The sequence below is a fragment of the Ascaphus truei genome, chromosome 23 (genome assembly GCF_040206685.1).
Source record: "Ascaphus truei isolate aAscTru1 chromosome 23, aAscTru1.hap1, whole genome shotgun sequence".
NCBI classification, from domain to species: Eukaryota; Metazoa; Chordata; class Amphibia; order Anura; family Ascaphidae; genus Ascaphus; species Ascaphus truei.
In genome coordinates this window covers 5,432,229-5,451,088 of record NC_134505.1, presented here as the reverse complement: position 1 = coordinate 5,451,088, position 18,860 = coordinate 5,432,229, and the positions used below count along the sequence as shown (strand labels likewise).

At 49.3% G+C, this 18,860-nt stretch overlaps 1 protein-coding gene across 1 annotated transcript; it reads right to left on the bottom strand.

Annotated features, from left to right (window-relative positions):
- Positions 1 to 224: 224 nt before the first annotated feature.
- Positions 225 to 18,620, bottom strand: ZNF281 (zinc finger protein 281). The gene is made up of 6 exons (XM_075580329.1): positions 17,951 to 18,620; positions 10,887 to 11,009; positions 8,712 to 8,832; positions 8,342 to 8,425; positions 7,751 to 7,869; positions 225 to 3,597 (listed from the first exon to the last, which is right to left on the bottom strand). Exons 1-6 carry the CDS (start codon positions 18,434 to 18,436, stop codon positions 1,972 to 1,974), a joined length of 2,559 nt encoding a protein of 852 aa, XP_075436444.1. The 5' UTR covers positions 18,437 to 18,620; the 3' UTR covers positions 225 to 1,971.
- Between the last annotated feature and the right edge of the window lie 240 nt (positions 18,621 to 18,860).

Below are 18,860 nucleotides of genomic sequence, written 5' to 3'. Positions count from 1 at the left end.
CAATCACCCAGCGGTGGCTTTTTAAAGAGGTCACCAGGACTGGCCCCTTTTTAAAGCAGCTTTAAAATCAGCTTCCCGGTAATAGATTAATTTTTTTATAATCATCTAGGCCAGGGGCGGCCAACTCCGGTCCTCAAGGGCCACCGTACAGGTCAGGTTTTCATGCTATCCCTGCTTCAGCGCAGGTGGCTGACACGGGGATAGCATGAAAACCTGACCTGTACGGTGGCCCTTGAGGACTGGAGTTAGCTGCCCCTGGTGTAGCTTAAACCCTTTAAACAAGTCCCTGGCCCAATTGGGTCCTTGGAGGGAGCATCTTTAAAGCCACGGAACACCGCCGCAGTCGGGCGTTTACGGGCCGCAGTCGGGCGTTTACGGGCCGCAGTCGGGCGTTTACGGGCCGCAGTCGGGCGTTTACGGGCCGCAGTCGGGCGTTTACGGGCCGCAGTCGGGCGTTTACGGGCCGCAGTCGGGCGTTTACGGGCCGCAGTCGGGCGTTTACGGGCCGCAGTCGGGCGTTTACGGGCCGCAGTCGGGCGTTTACGGGCCGCAGTCGGGCGTTTACGGGCCGCAGTCGGGCGTTTACGTCCCGCAGTCGGGCGTTTACGTCCCGTAGTCGGGCGTTTACGTCCCGCAGTCGGGCGTTTACGTTCTGCTGGGGATAGAAACACTGTTTGGGAACGAATAGCCTCGTAAAAAAAAAAACGCTGCAAAATGTGTCACAGAGCGGGAATGCTGTTTTCATTCACACTAACCTTATGTTGTTAAAAAGAATGAACTGGAATTTGACACTGTATAGGAGGCGTGTTTCCATAGGCGATTATCGCAACACCCTGTAGCATTTTCTTATTCAGTTTGCCATGTTTTACTATAGGACGCTGCAAACTTCGAAGAACCCGACGGCAGAATGAAATGCCTGGGATGCAATAATCTGTTTACAATGAAATATTACGGATAACTGCGCTGGAGCTGCCATCTTGAAAGGGGAGAATTAAACACATCGGCTGTAGAAAACAAATAAAAAAATAAATTGTTCAAATTGCTGGCTATTCTCCGATCATTTTAACAACGCGGGTTCGAGCCAAGATCCTACGCTGACTGAGGCAAGACCATTAATACTCTCCCGTCAAGACACGCGTCAAGCAAAATGCTCCCATGTTGCCTTTAAGAAGATTCTAGAGACTTCTACAAAACAATTGTAACACGTTTTCTCTCTTTTGTTTATTATTATTATATTGAAACGATATAGCGAAATACATGTTCCTGAATGTTGCATGAACAGTTAAATGAGGTATATCAAAGGAAAACTGTACATACATAATTTGAACCAAAAAAAAACAAAAAAAAAATTCATCTTCCAAGTAAATTAATTTGCTAATTTAAAGCTATTGCCAAAAAGAACGTCAATGGAGAACGAATGCAAATTACGACTACAGACGTGGGTCTACCCTGAAGATAAGAATTCATTAGGGCAATAAAATGTGAAAAATCACCTATTGTTCAATTTCGCACTTGGTTAACTCTTAATATTTTGAAATCCGTTACGTGCCCCTGGTTTAAATTGCTTTCCTGAGTCCGACAAATTGAATACCAAATATTTTTTTTCTTCCAGAATCGAGACTGGGCTACCCTCCGCCCCCCAATCTTGGAATCAACAACACGTTGAACATTTATCGCCCAAATTAAACATTTTGGCTATCACAATTTTTTAAACCCCCCCCCCCGCCCGCCTCCCCCCCACCCACCCTCCCCTCTACTAACTAATCTTAATTAAAAATTAGATACAAGATGACCTATCACAACACTTTCATAACTAAATAAAAAATAAAATACAAAATAAAGTTGCATTGACAGGGCATAGGTTACATAATTCTTATTACGATTGTGTAGAAACATTCTAATGGCAGTGTTATTAAAATAAAGATACACAATGGTTTAAAAGACTTCTGTAGCGCGGCTCACCTCCCAGCCTCACCTGTAGCTCTGGCTACTTGAAGTCTTGACTCTCACACTACCTGCCTCGCTCACGTCCGCTAGCAAATTTGTGTACCCTGAGAATTCGGACGCTGAAGTCCTCAGTCTGTGATCCACTCCCCCGTCAGTGGCCGCGTTAAAAGACATGGGCACCCGGTTGCCAGATTTGAACTGAGAACCAAACGCTTGTGCAAAGTTCTCAATCTGGTAGGTGGCTCGGGGTCGGACGTCTTTCTGAGGGTCCAGCGGGCCGGCCAACTCCTGCGGCGGAAGGTGAAAGCCTGAAGTAGACGCCAGGTGCTTCTGCGGATCTTTCTGACCGTTCAATTCCTGAGATGAAATCTGGTAGGTGGAGGCCGTTTCTAAGGTCTTCTGGGGATCGATTTGGTCGGCTAACTCTTGGGAAGGAGTCAATTGTTGGTGCGTCGTCTCCAAGGACAAAGAGAAGCCGGTCTGGTGGCCCACCACCATGCCGAAGTGTGACTTTGGTAGAGTGGCCGGCAACACTGACGTGACGGACTGATTGAACCCACACTCGAGAGGGGTAGTGTATAGTTGCTTGTCGGGGAACAACGTGTGGTTGGTGAGAGATGAAGACAGACTGACAAACTGTAAGCTCGGCCCCAGTGGGAAAGCAGAGGTATGGCTTGTTCGTTCCAAAGCTTGCTGAAGGTATTTCGAGTACTCTTGAAGCATGTTGGCTTTCTCGGTGGGCGGAGGTTGAGTTTCCGAGCAGGCGTTTTCCTCCGGCACCAAGCCGCCGTCACCCGACGAATGCAACTCCACGTGGTGGTCTGCAATGCTGAAAGGGACCTCGTGATGCGCGAGGGATTTGTGCGTGTAGTGATCCAAGAGGCTCTGGAGGACCTCGTCGGGAATGACAGACTTGTCGTGACAGTTCTTGATATCGGCACTCAGGGACGAGGAGTCTATAAGGGCCAGTGGGTTCTCCACGTCCATAACACTGGAAACGGCAGAGTGAATAACAGACTGTTGTGTCACCATGTGCCCGACGTTGACCGCATAGGAACTGTTGCTGCTCGTAGCGTGCAAATACCTTCTTTTCTTCAGAAACTGCATCGCGTCGTCGTAATTGCTACTGGTGTGACCTTTGTTGCTTGAACTTTGAAGGAGGTTCATGCCGTCAACGTTGGTGTTGCCCACCATGTCAAGAGGACCGTTGACCTTCTCCGACAATTTCTGACCGGCCATGTCCGACGACTGCCGCGCCAACGGCAGGTCGTTCTTCTCCGCGTGTTTGCGGCTTACCTTCTTGAAAACCAGCTTTGGCACCTTGGCGTTCAAGTCGTCCATGCCGGCGCCGGCCGAGCCACTGCTGGAAGAGACAATCGGGATATCCACCGCGTAACTCTGAATGTTGAGGCTGGCCGCCATGTGGGCCTCGCTCAGTTTGATGCCGGACTTCTGGTCCTTGTTGGCCGAGCCGTTTCTGGCCTTGCCTTTCCTCCGCCCGGAAAAATTCGAATTTCCCTGAGATAAGTCGAAGTGGCCCGACAAGTGGTCCAGGTTAGGGTTCGACGACCCGGCCTCCAAGGGTCCTTTGCCGATGGTCTCCCCGCATGTTCTCTTGTGCTTCAGCAATCGGTCTGTTCTTGAGAAGAACTGTCAAAACAGAAGACTTTTTATTAAATTAAGCTGAAGTTCTCATTAGAAAAGGTCAACTGGAAGGTGCAACACCACATAACTGTGACAAAAAGAACCGTAAGTAAATAATTTAACACATCTAATGGTCTTTCTTCAACTCATCCAACTGTTACAAGCAAACTTTTGTTTCTTAAATTAACAATGACAATCATTTCTTAGTAGGCCTCTGTCAATCAAGAGTTCACTTTACCCTTAGCTCGCCCAATCCTTAGAAGAGCCAAAGAACACCAGGAGAGGTGGGTGTGGGGGAGCTTCGCAGTGAAACCCCAGTGACAGACGGAAGGGAGCGGTCGGATGAAACGACATTTCTCCCGTGGAGTGGTTGGCAGATTCTCCCTGTAGGGCACACACTCTTCTAAGGAAACCGAATACACTGACATTTAAATACGTGTTTTCTAAAAAATGACACACTGTGCAGCATCTCGTCAGCAAGCCCGTGTGCCTATACCAGGTGTGCTTTAATACTGAGGTGCGTGTGCCCCGTAGAATTCCTGCAGGAACAGCCGCTTCCTGCATGGAACGACCACGGAAAGGAAACTTCTGCCCAGGTCTGCGTCATCCAGCCTCAAAGTGTGTCCATCCCACCAGGTTCTGACCTGAAGGATGTTTCCGTTCGCTGGACTTGCACGTCTTAAAGTTGCAGACCCGTCTGGCTGGCCACAAAGTGTCAAGAATGTAATTTTCCAATGGGCTTCCACACCCTGACCTGAAGAGGCCAAACCCTAGTCCAACAGCTTTTAAAGCAAATAGTTAACCATGTCATTGCCATTAGTACACTTTGCCCCCCCTAGGAGGGACTGACCCCTTAACCATGTCACTGCCATTAGTACACTTTGTCCCTAGGAGAGACTGTCCCCTTAACCATGTCACTGCCATTAGTACACTTTGCCCCTAGGAGAGACTGACCCCTTAACCATGTCACTGCCATTATTACACTTTGCCCCTAGGAGGGACTGACCCCTTAACCATGTCACTGCCATTAGTACACTTTGCCCCTAGGAGGGACTGACCCCTTAACCATGTCACTGCCATTAGTACACTTTGCCCCTAGGAGAGACTGACCCCTTAACCATGTCACTGCCATTAGTACACTTTGCCCCTAGGAGGGACTGATCCCTTTAACCATGTCACTGCCATTAGTACACTTTGCCCCTAGGAGAGACTGACCCCTTAACCATGTCACTGCCATTTGTACACTTTGCCCCTAGGAGGGACTGACCCCTTAACCATGTCACTGCCATTAGTACACTTTGCCCCTAGGAGAGACTGACCCCTTAACCATTTCACTGCCATTAGTACACTTTGCCCCTAGGAGGGACTGACCCCTTAACCATGTCACTGCCATTTGTACACTTTGCCCCTAGGAGGGACTGACCCCTTAACCACGTCACTGCCATTAGTACACTTTGCTCCTAGGATTGACTGACCCCTTAACCACGTCACTGCCATTAGTACACTTTGCTCCTAGGATTGACTGACCCCTTAACCATGTCACTGCCATTAGTACACTTTGCCCCTAGGATTGACTGACCCCTTAACCATGTCACTGCCATTAGTACACTTTGCCCCTAGGAGGGACTGACCCCTTAACCATGTCACTGCCATTAGTACACTTTGCCCCTAGGAGGGACTGACCCCTTAACCCTGTCACTGCCATTAGTACACTTTGCCCCTAGGAGGGACTGACCCCTTAACCATGTCACTGCCATTAGTACACTTTGCCCCTAGGATTGACTGACCCCTTAACCATGTCACTGCCATTAGTACACTTTGCCCCTAGGATTGACTGACCCCTTAACCATGTCACTGCCATTAGTACACTTTGCCCCTAGGATTGACTGACCCCTTAACCTTGTCACTGCCATTAGTACACTTTGCCCCTAGGAGAGACTGACCCCTTAACCATGTCACTGCCATTAGTACACTTTGCCCCTAGGAGAGACTGACCCCTTAACCATGTCACTGCCATTAGTACACTTTGCCCCCTAGGAGGGACTGACCCCTTAACCATGTCACTGCCATCAGTACACTTTGCCCCTAGGAGGGACTGACCCCCCCTAACATGTCACTGCCATTAGTACACTTTGCCCCCAGATGGGACTGACCCCTTAACCATGTCACTGCTGACTTCCAGGAGGCCGATAAACACCAGAGCTCACTGCCTGATCGTTCGTAACCCACCGCCATCCTCCTTTTACCAATTTAAAATCCACGACTGGATTTTCAGCCAAGCTAACAGCGCTTGGGACCCGTACTGTCTGCTACAGATCTCTCCCTGGCTCCTATTTAATCTGCAGCATATTAAGACAGCGGCCTTCCTTGTGTTAGTGCTCCCTGCGCCTGCATTAGCCCGCGTCCATAGTATGAGCAACGGTGCGAGCGTTAACAAAACAAAGGGCCGCCAGGCAATGCGCACGACCTTAGAGCGCGCATGCACGAGAGCGACGGGGCAGCTGTTACTTCGCAAGACAAATGTATTTTTTAGCCGCGCAACGGTCGGGTCACGTGTGCGGTTCAGCCACCGAGGGCGAACCGCTCACGTGACGTCACGGGGACAGCTCCGCCACGCCCCCCGTCGCGGAATCCTACCGGCCACGGAACTCTTCTAGTACAGGCGCGCGGATGTCACCAGCTCTGTTGCGTCAAAGCGAGTGTATTGAATCCGGCGCGTGCGCCTACAGCAGGAGCGATGCAACGGCGCGGTCGCTGGCAGTCAATGAAAATGGATTTTTCGGCCACCGCGGCGGCCAGGTAGGCGGTTCAGCCAATGAGGGCGAACTGCTCACGGCCACGCCCCCCCAAACCCCGGACACCGTCTCTAACACTATGAGCAAAACATCGCCGCTACGACGACGACATTACGCAGTCGCCACGACTATAAGCGCGGCCTTAGCCTGAAACTGCGTTTTCGTATATCAGACACAGTCTGATCTGTTGTATAACTCTGTGTGCTGGAATAATAATCTGCGCACACTTTAACACCCACCACTGACACACTTATTGTGTATGCTTGTTTTGGCAACACAAATAATCTTTAAGCTACGTTTCTACGTTTTGTGGCTGTGGTTCTTGTGGAAAACCCGTCTTTTGCCGTCACCGAGTACAGGAGTGGGGCACAATCCCGGGCACAACGTGAGCCAATTAATAACTGGCAGAGCCCCCGGGTGGAGACACAACAATGGAAGAATTATTGGAGAAACGCTAGTCCTTGATTAATAGCAAATAGGACTCTCGCGTTTTTACGTGGGAACCTGAGGAAATCCCAGACATCCAACCGAAAATACCAGAGCCAGAAAGGCCCCACACAGAAAGTGAGGCGGAAATCACAGCTTCTCTTTCACATGGCACGTCCGAGAGGGACTCTACTGAAAAACTACACAGCCAGGAGGCCAAGGGTGAATCTGCTCTCGGCTGGGACCCCCTCCCAGCCACAGGGGCCAAGTGTGAATCTGCCAGCCTCAGGGGCCAAGCCATGCGTATCTCCGGTCCCCACCCTACAGTGTCACACACACACAGTGTCACACAGTGTCACACACACACACACACACAGTGTCACACACACACACACACAGTGTCACACACATACACACACACACAGTGTCACACACACACACACACACACAGTGGCGCACACAGTATAGCGCGCGCACACACACACGCGCACGGACGCGCGCACACACACGCGCACACACACGCGCACACACACACCGCGCGCACACTTTAAATCCTGGGAATAATTTAGAAATGTATAAGCTAAAATGATCCTAACCGTACACATGTAATTTTGCCTTTGCATCCTTCAGTATATAACTGGGATATAATTATAGAGGGATGACTTTTTATAGGAACTTATTCTAACACAGCATCACATCCCTCCGCCTTTTTACCCTGTGGTGTATTGCTGGATATAACCACAGAAGGATTAGTATGGAAATGTATTCTCACACAGAGCCCCAGGCCCTGCCTTTGTTCAGAGCTGCTCTGATCACTCTCAGTATTCTGCTTATGCCAACAAGCTTCCTTGGGCTGGCAGTGCCCTGTCTCTGAAACATGCCCCCTCCCTGCCCCATGTTCCCCCTCACGGGTGTGAAATACTCGTGCCGGTTGTTACCTGTTGACACGTGTCACACTTGTATGGCTTTTCTCCGCTGTGTGTCCGCTTGTGCCGCTCCATATGGTACTTCTGGATAAACTTCATGTTACACTGATCACAGTTGAAAGGCTTTTCCCCTACAAAAAGAAGAAAAAAAGACTTACGGGCAAATGTACATTAAACCCATTAAATGTCACTCATTTAGGTCTTTGCCAAAACTTGTGACGGTAGAGGCAATGTGGCAAGCAAAAACTGGTGAAGCCCAGCTATTGCCCCTACCAAGATGGAAGCCAAGGCTCCGGCATAGTATACCAACTTAATGGGGCCAAAATGGCCGACATGGACTATTCTGGGTCTCCTGTATCATTTATTCCCTGTGTGTAATGCGGTGCTTTTATTTCAATGTCTCCGGTGTTTGCTGGTTTGGTACACAAAATGAATCCAGGAGTGCTATCCAACTGTGGGTGGGTGGGCGGGGGTGCTTGGGGCACTGCAGAAGTGGGGAGGGGTGTTTACTCGGGTCTGGGGAACTGTGATATCCCTGCTTCAGCATTTTTTTTAAAGTGTTTTGCCCTTAAATACCACATATATAACATCCTTTCCACTTACCGCTGTGTATTTTCTCGTGCCTCTGTAGCAAATACTTTTGGATAAAACTCATGTTGCATTGAGTGCATTGAAAAGGTCTTTCACCTAAGACAAAGAAAATTAGCTGCTAGGTTTTGTAGTCAAAAGGAAAGGTCATTTGGCTTCGTAAAACAAAGAGGTCCCTCTTCCTCCTCTACTGGCCCCTCATACTTACCAATTTCTTTTATCTGCGCTTTAGCTCTAAAATAGGAGCCTCCAACTAGAATTCCCAAGGCTGCTAAGAGCCGCTTACTTTCAGGAGACATTTTACGCATGCGCCCGAGGGGCCGGGAGGCCGCGGCGCCCGAGGAGAAGGGAGGCCGCGGCACTTTAGTGTGGGCGCTAAACGTACCGGTATGGATGAGTACGTGTCTTCGCAGGTGGTACGAGCTCCGGAAAGCAGCACTGCAATGTTCACAGATATGCGGTTTCTGATTGGGAGATAAGTTAGCGTCGCCGTCGCCACCTAAGGACTGATTAAAGAAAACGCTCAGTACCGCACCGCTCACATCCCGATCACACATTAGGAAACACAGGCCACATCTGATCCAGAGACGAGAAGCATTTTCTAAAAGAGTTTACCAATAGCCTTTCTTGGAGAAATGTAGCCGTGCAGAGAGAGGTTACACCACACAGCCTCTGAATCCTATTGGCCAGTCGAACCTGCCAGGTTTCGCAGCAATTTTATTTCCCCTGGAGCAAGTTTTAAAACAAGCTCACCAGTACCTATCTCAGGAACCCCAAGGGGGGCGGGCAGCGGAGCTGACAAGAACATGGTTTAACTCTGGGGGATCGCCTCACAATTTTCATCCATTTATTGGGGGGGGGGGGGGGGGGTGTTTGCTGCTTTAAAAGGGATTTAGAAATATGTATAGATGTCATATTTTGGGGGAAAGGCAAACACAAAGATGTCATCACTTAACCATGTCACTGCCATTAGTACACTTTGCCCCTAGGAGAGACAGACCCCTTAACCATGTCACTGCCATTAGTACACTTTGCCCCTAGGAGAGACTGACCCCTTAACCATGTCACTGCCATTAGTACACTTTGCCCCTAGGAGAGACAGATCCCTTAACCATGTCACTGCCATCAGTACACTTTGCCCCTAGGAGGGACTGACCCCTTAACCATGTCACTGCCATTAGTACACTTTGCCCCTAGGAGAGACTGACCCCTTAACCATGTCACTGCCATTAGTACACTTTGCCCCTAGGAGAGACTGATCCCTTAACCATGTCACTGCCATTAGTACACTTTGCCCCTAGGAGAGACAGACCCCTTAACCATGTCACTGCCATTAGTACACTTTGCCCCTAGGAGAGACTGACCCCTTAACCATGTCACTGCCATTAGTACACTTTGCCCCTAGGAGAGACTGATCCCTTAACCATGTCACTGCCATTAGTACACTTTGCCCCTAGGAGAGACTGACCCCTTAACCATGTCACTGCCATTAGTACACTTTGCCCCTAGGAGAGACTGACCCCTTAACCATGTCACTGCCATTAGTACACTTTGGTCCTAGGGGGGAGTAACCCCTATGACTCCCTTCATGTGCCCAATAATTTAGTATCATAGCATGACGCCCCAGACAGTGCTACGTCCTTCCCACAGTGCGCTAGCTTTTAGGGGAACATGTTATGGAGCATAGGACGCGATCTGTACGGCAGGGAACATTTCTTCCGCATAGTGTACTATTCAGGGTCTGTTCTCAGTGCTAGTTTATATCCGGCGCACTCATTTTATTTAATAGGAGTTCTAAACCGAAATGAAGGAGCGCCGAGCTGCTCCTACCATCAGCGGATCTCACAGACCCTTATCTGGGAAGATGCCAGACGCGCCGCCGTGACTTTGCGTTGCATATTAAGTGACGGCTGCGCGTCGCGCTCACGTCCCCTGGAATCCCCCTCCTCTCGCGGCGCCGCGTCTTGCTTCTGGAAATGGAAGAATCGTGGCGCGCTGATGGAAACGTCTCGGAACCTCACATATGCCGCGCCATTTTGTGAACGCCCCGCCTGGGAGGTTTAACCGCCCCTTAGACGCCCCGTTTGGGGGGGTGGGGGGGGGTTAATCTCCCCGTAGACGCACCGTTTGGGGGGGGAGGGGGTTGCCCTCCCGTACATGCACAGCTTGGAGGGTTACCTTCGTTGCAAACGTATTTCTCCAACATTACACTGGTACAATGTTATTATTTCGTATTGCTGGCCGACAGCGATAGCACATTGCAATTCAAAAAGTATTACTCCGACGTTATATGGACTCAATCCTTCATGTGTGGCTTCTGCATTTTACATAGAAGCGTTGGAAATTAAGCGTACGGGACGTTAAAATGGAGCCCAGTGCAGCCCAAAGCTTACCATGGTAACCTCAGACAATAGATACTTCGGGGGACAGTATTTAAAGGATTATACGTGTTAAACTCCCATAGCCTTCTGGTCGGGTATCACGTGGAGAGCACTTTCAAAATAGGACCTACGGGGGGAAACGGCCCCTAAGGGACAAGCACCCACAGTCGGGCCCTTACTTTAGAGGAGTAACTCCGCTTCCGCTTGGCTTTCCCTTCCTGAGTCTCCGAGTTTGACCGTCTGCTCTTCTTCCCGGAGTTCTGCTTGGGATCGCAGCCGTTTCTGTCTGTCCTTATTAACATCTGTGAGGAGAGAGGACAACGGAAGAGGTTCAACGGGCTGGTCCCACGTAGGGGCAAAGTGACCTAATGACAGGGACGTGTGTAATGGGATAAAGGGTCAGTCCCACGTAGGGGCAAAGTGACCTAATGACAGGGGCGTGTGTAATGGGATAAAGGGTCAGTCCCACGTAGGGGCAAAGTGACCTAATGACAGGGACGTGTTTAATGGGTTAAAGGGTCAGTCCCACGTAAAGACAAAGTGACCTAATGACCGGGACGTGTTTAATGGGTTAAAGGGTCAGTCCCACGTTGGGGCAAAGTGACCTAATGACAGGGACATGTTTAATGGGTTAAAGGGTCAGTCCCACATAGGGGCAAAGTGACGTAATGACAGGGACGTGTTTAATGGGTTAAAGGGTCAGTCCCACGTAGGGGCAAAGTGACCTAATGACAGGGGCGTGTGTAATGGGTTAAAGGGGCAGTCCCACGTAGGAGCAAAGTGACCTAATGAGAGGGACGTGTTTAATGGGTTAAAGGGGCAGTCCCACGTAGGAGCAAAGTGACCTAATGACAGGGACGTGTTTAATGGGGTAGAGGGGCAGTCCCACGTAGGGGCAAAGTGACCTAATGACAGGGACGTGATTAATGGGTTAAAGGGTCAGTCCCACGTAGGGGCAAAGTGACCTAATGACAGGGGCGTGTGTAATGGGTTAAAGGGGCAGTCCCACGTAGGAGCAAAGTGACCTAATGAGAGGGACGTGTTTAATGGGTTAAAGGGGCAGTCCCACATAGGGGCAAAGTGACCTAATGACAGGGACGTGTTTAATGGGTTAAAGGGTCAGTCCCACAGAGAAAAAAATAAAATACAATTAAGACCAACGTGATTGGCTTCCTTAGAAATATTCAATAATCCTAGTACACTGCATATCATATGAAAAATAAAGGTTTCCTCTGTTTATTCGTTTGACTAATGTTGGCATTACAATTACTTTACAAAGAAGAAAGCAAAACCATTTACATATCGGTATGAGGACTAAGTCTTAATCACAAAACATTGGACACCGATTGTACACACACACACACACACACGGATACAGGTGGGCCCCGGTAATGCGGCGGGTTCCATTCTATGGTCCCGCCGTAAATCGAAAATCGCCGTAAAGCGGAGTTGGCGATTTTCGGCATCTGCGCATACGCAAATCGGCAATTTCCCCCCGCCGCCACGAGTGATCTGAAGTCTTTCAGATCGCTCGGATGGAGGGGGAGAGCGCTCCGTCGCGGGCACTGGGGCCCGTAGCCGTAAACTATGTTACGGCTACAAAGTGAGCCACTGACACGAGCCGGGCGCTTCCGAACGTCGGGATTTCGTTCTGTAAATATATGTAGAAGGGTAACTGGGCCGCAGCCAACCTTTATCTGCTGACGTTATTTACATACAAATTATTATTACTATTATTATGAATACCAAAAATCCCGGAAGATCTTGTAACAAACCAGATCGTGTGTTTGAATTTTCTCCCTCTATAAAAGTAGGAGGATTGGATCATTATCATGAGAAAGCGGGGTAATGCGGCAGGCAGAACCTTATAGGGCTCAGAGTTAAAATGGACAAGCAAAAAAGTGGCACGGTGTGCTCATTTGCATGCCGTTACCCAGAATCCTTGGCTGCAGACCTGTCAAGACATGTGAATGTGCTCACGAAAGGGTTTTTATTTGCTATATACATACACACACACGGGCATACATACAAGTGTGTATTACAGGCATACCCCGCTTTAAGTACACTCACTTTAAGTACACTCGCGAGGACATATCGCCCAATAGGCAAACGGCAGCTCACGCATGCGCCTGTCATCACGTCCTAAACAGCAATACCGGCTCCCTACCTGCACCGAAGCTGTGCGCAAGCAGGGAGAGTATAGAGCCTGTTACAAATGCGTTATTTACATCAGTTATGCACGTATATATATAACGATTGCAGTACAGTACATGCATCAATAAGTGGGGAAAAGGTAGTGCTTCACTTTAAGTACATTTTCGCTTTACATACATGCTCCGGTCCCATTGCGTATGTTAATGCGGGGTATGCCTGTATATGTAACCTGATGTTTGGGTATATATATATTTCTGTGTCTGTATATACATTTCTAAATCCAGGCATGGCATACATACATACATACATACGATGAGGCAAAGAGAAATGGCGGAGGGCTTAAACTGCATGAATATAGAAGGCAAACCCTGTATGGAAAACGCACAGATAACTAGGATGTTATCTCTAGATAAACACCTAAAGCACATTTCTAGATATACTCACACAAGTGTACAGTATATCTATAAAGGTTTATGCATATACAACCACAGATACTATGTATACATAGATTAATATACACACACAAAACACCAATTAGACCTAGACGCGCAGAGGTAGACGAGATCTAGTGTATATAGGGCTCTGTGTTACATATAGATCATCTTTATCTCCTCACTGCTGGATGAAGCCTCCCCAGTGATCTCCCAGGTCCTGCGGTTACAGCCTCTCTTCTTGTCGCTCCCACACATTCCCTCAACCCATCCTCTCCAGCCCGTGTCTCCCCACTGCTGGATGAAACCTCCCCAGTGATCTCCCAGGTCCTGCGGTTACAGCCTCCCTTCACGTCGCTCCCACACATTCCTTCATCCCATCCTCTCCAGCCCGTGTCTCCCCACTGCTGGATGAAACCTCCCCAGTGATCTCTCAGGTCCTGCGGTTACAGCCTCTCTTCTCCACGTCGCTCCCACACATTCCCTCATCCCATCCTCTCCAGCCCGTGTCTCCCCAATGCTGGATGAAGCCTCCCCAGTGATCTCCCAGGTCCTGCGGTTAAAGCTGCTCTTCGTCGCTCCCACACATTCCCTCATCTCATCCTCCCATCTTACTTTGGGTCGTCAACCTGGTCTTTTAGAATCCAATCGAGTTCCATCTTTGTCCAACGATTGTCATTTCTTCCTGTTATACGTCTGTCCCGCCGCCATTTTAATAATTTAAACCAGTTGTCTGAAGCTTCTGAATTATCTTCACATTTAGGGTCCGAGCGTCGCATCCATGCGTGAGCACGGGCAGAAGACGCAGGTCAAAACACTTTCCTCGAGGCACAGTGGAAAGTTCCCTGGCAAGATTGCATTTCTTCCAAACGTTTGGCTGTGACCAAAATGACGCCGGGGACATTTCACCGCGACGTCGGCAGCGTGCGCGTTTAAACATCCCCGCACGGTACCGATACACTATATATCCATATCCAGAGCGGGACATTTAAAGATGGCGCGCCGGAGTGGCAACTCTAGGCAGTGCATCGGTCCCACGCGGGGACATTCAAAACATGCACTTATCAGACCTGCAAGAGGTAGTGAATGGCGGTGCAACTGCCTTGGAAAAAATGATGACCGAAGATTGCAGGATACTGGGTACAAAAAGTTTTAATGGCACATAGTAGACAGCACAACAAGAAACTCTTCGTCATCATTTTTTCCAAGGCAGTTGCACCGCCATTCACTACCTCTTGCATCTTGATACTCCTTCGGTAGGAGAACGCCAAGCAGCACCTGGACCTCCAGCAGATCATGTGAGTTAATTTCCACTCTTTTGTCATTCAGTTTATCAAGTTTCACTGTCTCTTTGCACCTTAAGCCTGTGACACCCATATAAGATAAACCTGTTTAAGGCTATTGGGAGTTTACACAAAGTGGCTTTTCTATGGTTGGACAGTGCTATCACTGATTGCGGATATAAGGTGGTTTATGAAGGTCTAATTTAAGAATGCTGCTTTACGTGGAAGGATAAAAGATATTACAATGATTAATTAAAGATATATATTCATGCATGAACTTTCCCTGTGAGCATTGTATAGGGGAGATTTCTCCTATTCTCTTACTTATCAGACCTGGCTTGCCGGAGAGGGGCGGTCGGGCACGGCAGACGTTTTAGTCACAGCCAAATGCCGCATGTCCCATTCGTGTTCTCTGTTCCACCATCATTCTATTGATTTTATTTGAATGGTTCCAACCATTGTAACTTGTCGGCCAAAATAGGCAGTCCGAATTCTAGTTCTAAGCCATTTATTTCAACCTTTGTTTAACATCACTTTGGTCTCGTTGAGATTCATATGGAGGCCACGTTCTTATTGGCTTCAGCGAGTTCTCCAATTTGTTGCTAGAGGTCTTCTGGACTTGTGGCAAAAATAACAGTCATCTGCAAATCGTAGATGACTCAAAGATTCACTGCTGATTTGTATTCCGTTTCTTCCCAATCTAATCCCTTGAACAATTCTTTGTGTTGCAGTGACGAGCTTTGGTGACACACTGCCTCCCTGCTGCAATCCTTCGCTGATCCTGGTGACACTGTCTTCAAGCCGCACTGCCTCACTGATCCTGGTGACACGGTGTCTCCCTGCTGCGCTCCCTCGCTGATCCTGGTGACACACTGTCTCCATGCTGCACTCCCTCGCTGATCCTAGTGACACGGTGTCTCCCTGCCGCACTCCCTCACTAATCCTGGTGACACTGTCTTCCTGCCGCACTGCCTCGCTGATCCTGGTGACACTGTCTTCCTGCCGCACTCCCTCGCTGATCCTGGTGACACGGCGTCTCCCTGCCACACTCCCTCGCTGATCCTGGTGACACGGCGTCTCCCTGCCACACTCCCTCGCTGATCCTGGTGACACAGCGTCTCCCTGCCACACTCCCTCGCTGATCCTGGTGACACAGCGTCTCCCTGCCGCACTCCCTCGCTGATCCTGGTGACACTGTCTTCCTGCCGCACTCCCTCGCTGATCCTGGTGACACGGTGTCTCCCTGCCGCACTCCCTCGCTGATCCTGGTGACACAGTGTCTCCCTGCCGCTCTCCCTCGCTGATCCTGGTGACATTGTGTCTCCCTGCCGCACTCCCTCGCTGATCCTGGTGACACGGTGTCTCCCTGCCGTACTCCCTCGCTGATCCTTATCTTGCTTGTATCTTCATGTAATCTAATGGTTGACGAGTCATTCGTGTAAATGTTCCTTATAACATCAATGTATGCGTCTTCAACACTGTCTTAGGCCGCATCGATACTCCCCGCGACGGCAAACAAAAGGCTGTACGTCTATGGGGCAGACCATAGAGGATGCGATCAAGTGTGACTGCGCTCGCGATTTTGGAGGAAGCAAATTATTTTTATGTGGTCCCACGACGGCCAGGTCACGTGTGCGGTTTAGCCAATAGGGTGAACCACTCATGTGACATCACGGGCACGCCTAAGCAACGCCTCCCAGTCGCGTCTCCCCATCCCCAAGGCCACGGATCGCCTCTAGGGCATGCGTGCGTCACACCACGCGCGCCTACTATATCCGCGGCCTTGATGTCTTTAAAAACAATCCAGTGTACTTAATTCTATAGTTATTGTCATTCACTAGAAAGGAGTCAAAGACCTCCAGAACTACAGGCCAAATCATTCTGCTTCCAATCACTTACAAGGTGTTTACGTAGATACCAGTTGGCTACAACAGACCCTGAACTTTGCCCAGCCTTGAAAACAAGCGGGAATCCGCATTGCATACAACACAATGGGTCACATCCAAGTCGTACCAGAAGTGATTTCCCAAAGCAACTGGCTTTAAATGTGTTAGTGCAATTTAAGATTTTTGATCCCAAGTCTTTTTGTATGACTCACATCTATGTATGTATATCTTTATTTATATAGCGCCATTAAATGTACTTGGCGCTTCACAGCAGTACTACACGTGACAATCAGATAAATAACAAATAATACAAACAAGGGGAGAAGTGCTTCAGACAAAAAAGTGACATTTAGGAAAAGGAGTCCCTGCTCCAAAGAGCTTACACTCTAATTGGTAAGTAGTAAGAAAGTATAGAGACAGTAGGAAGGTGTATGAGGTGTATAGTATCAGCCACAGAGCTACTCATATGCTACGCAGGTGTGTTTTAAGATGGATCTTAAAAGGTGGATAGAGAGGGTGGTAGTCGGGTATTGTGGGGAAGGGCATTCCAGAGGTGTCTGGATCAACTCCCTGATCTCGTACACTCACTATATACTGTATATGTATGTCTCACCTCACTGATATTGTATTGTATATGTATGTCTCACCTCCCTGATCTCGTACACACACTATATACTGTATATGTATGTCTCACCTCACTGATCTCGTACACACACAATATACTGTACATGTCTCACCTCACTGATATTGTACTGTATATGTATGTCTCACCTCACTGATCTCGTACACACACTACATACTGTATATGTATTCACCTCTTTGATCTCATGTATACACAGACCCTACATACTGTGTATGTACTGTATGTCTCACCTCCGATATCGTACACACATATACGGTGTAATGTATATGTGTGCCTCACCTCCCTGATCTCATAAATACACTACATACTGTGTGCTGCATATCTGACCTCACTGATTTAATATACACACACACACACACACACACACACACACACACACACAATAGATATATAAGCTACCTCTATCATCAGGCCGTGCCCCAAACAGAAATAGCCGTTAATCCAGTTGCGATAGCGCAGAATAAAATATATATATATATATATATATATTTATATTATTGGTGATTATATATATATATATTTGGGCCTCAACCTTAGAGGAGCACTGTGACTACATATAATCATACACACACGAAAACATACACATATATAAAAAAATATCAGTGTGTGTGTAATATATATATATATATATATATATATATATATATATATATATATATATTACACACACACTATATATATATATATATATATATATATATATATATATATATATATATAACACACACACACACACTATATATAATATATATATACACACGTACTAATATAATATATATATATATATATATATCCACATACACACACACACACACACACAGTATATATACACAAGGATATAGTCACCTCCCGGTTGAGCTCCGGCATGAGGCCGCAGTGACTCCCCACCGTCACCTCCACGATATCCTGCGAGTCCCCGTACAGCCGGTAGTGCTGCTGCTGCTGCTGCTGGGCCTGGTGCTGCTGCTGGGCCTGGTGATGGGCCTGGGCCTGCTGCTGGTGGTGGTGATGCTGCTGCTGCTGGTGGGCCTGGTGCTGCTGGTGCTGGTGCAGCTCGTACTCCCCGCCGCCCTTCTCCTGCTTGATCCCCTGCAGCCCGTACAGATACTCCGGGGCCCGGGCAGGCGGCGGCGGCTGGGGAGGCGGAGAGCTCGGCTCCTTCTTCAGCGTGATCATCTCCCCGGGGCCCGGCACCGGCAGCAGGCCCGGCAGCGGGAGTAGGCCCGCGGCGGCGGCGGCGGGGAGCAGGAGGCCCGGGGAGGAGGAGAACGTGGTGACGGGCGGGAGGTGGCTGCTAAACATCATCATGCTGGGCGGGAAGGTGGGCTCCATGTCACCCGCCGCCCTGAGGAGGGGCAGCAAGGGAATACACACACACACACACCGCTACCGGCAGCGCAGCCAGCCCGCCGCCGCCTCACACATCCTTCCGCGGCCCGGCCACCGCGCCGCCATTCACCGACCAACACGACGCCACACACGCCAAAAAAAAAAAAAAAAAAAAATGTAACCCCCCCCTCCTCAACCACACCACAATAGAAAACGGCCGCACGTCCGCACGGCGCAGGCGCGGTGGGAGGCCGCGAGGACTGCGCGCGCGCGGCGGCGGCAGGTGACTGCGCGTGCGCGGTGGAGCGAGGACGAGGCGGGGGGTGGGGGGTGGGGACTGCGCGTGCGCGGTGGAGCGAGGACGAGGCGGGGGGTGGGGACTGCGCGTGCGCGGTGGAGCGAGGACGAGGAGGCGGGGGGGGGGGGG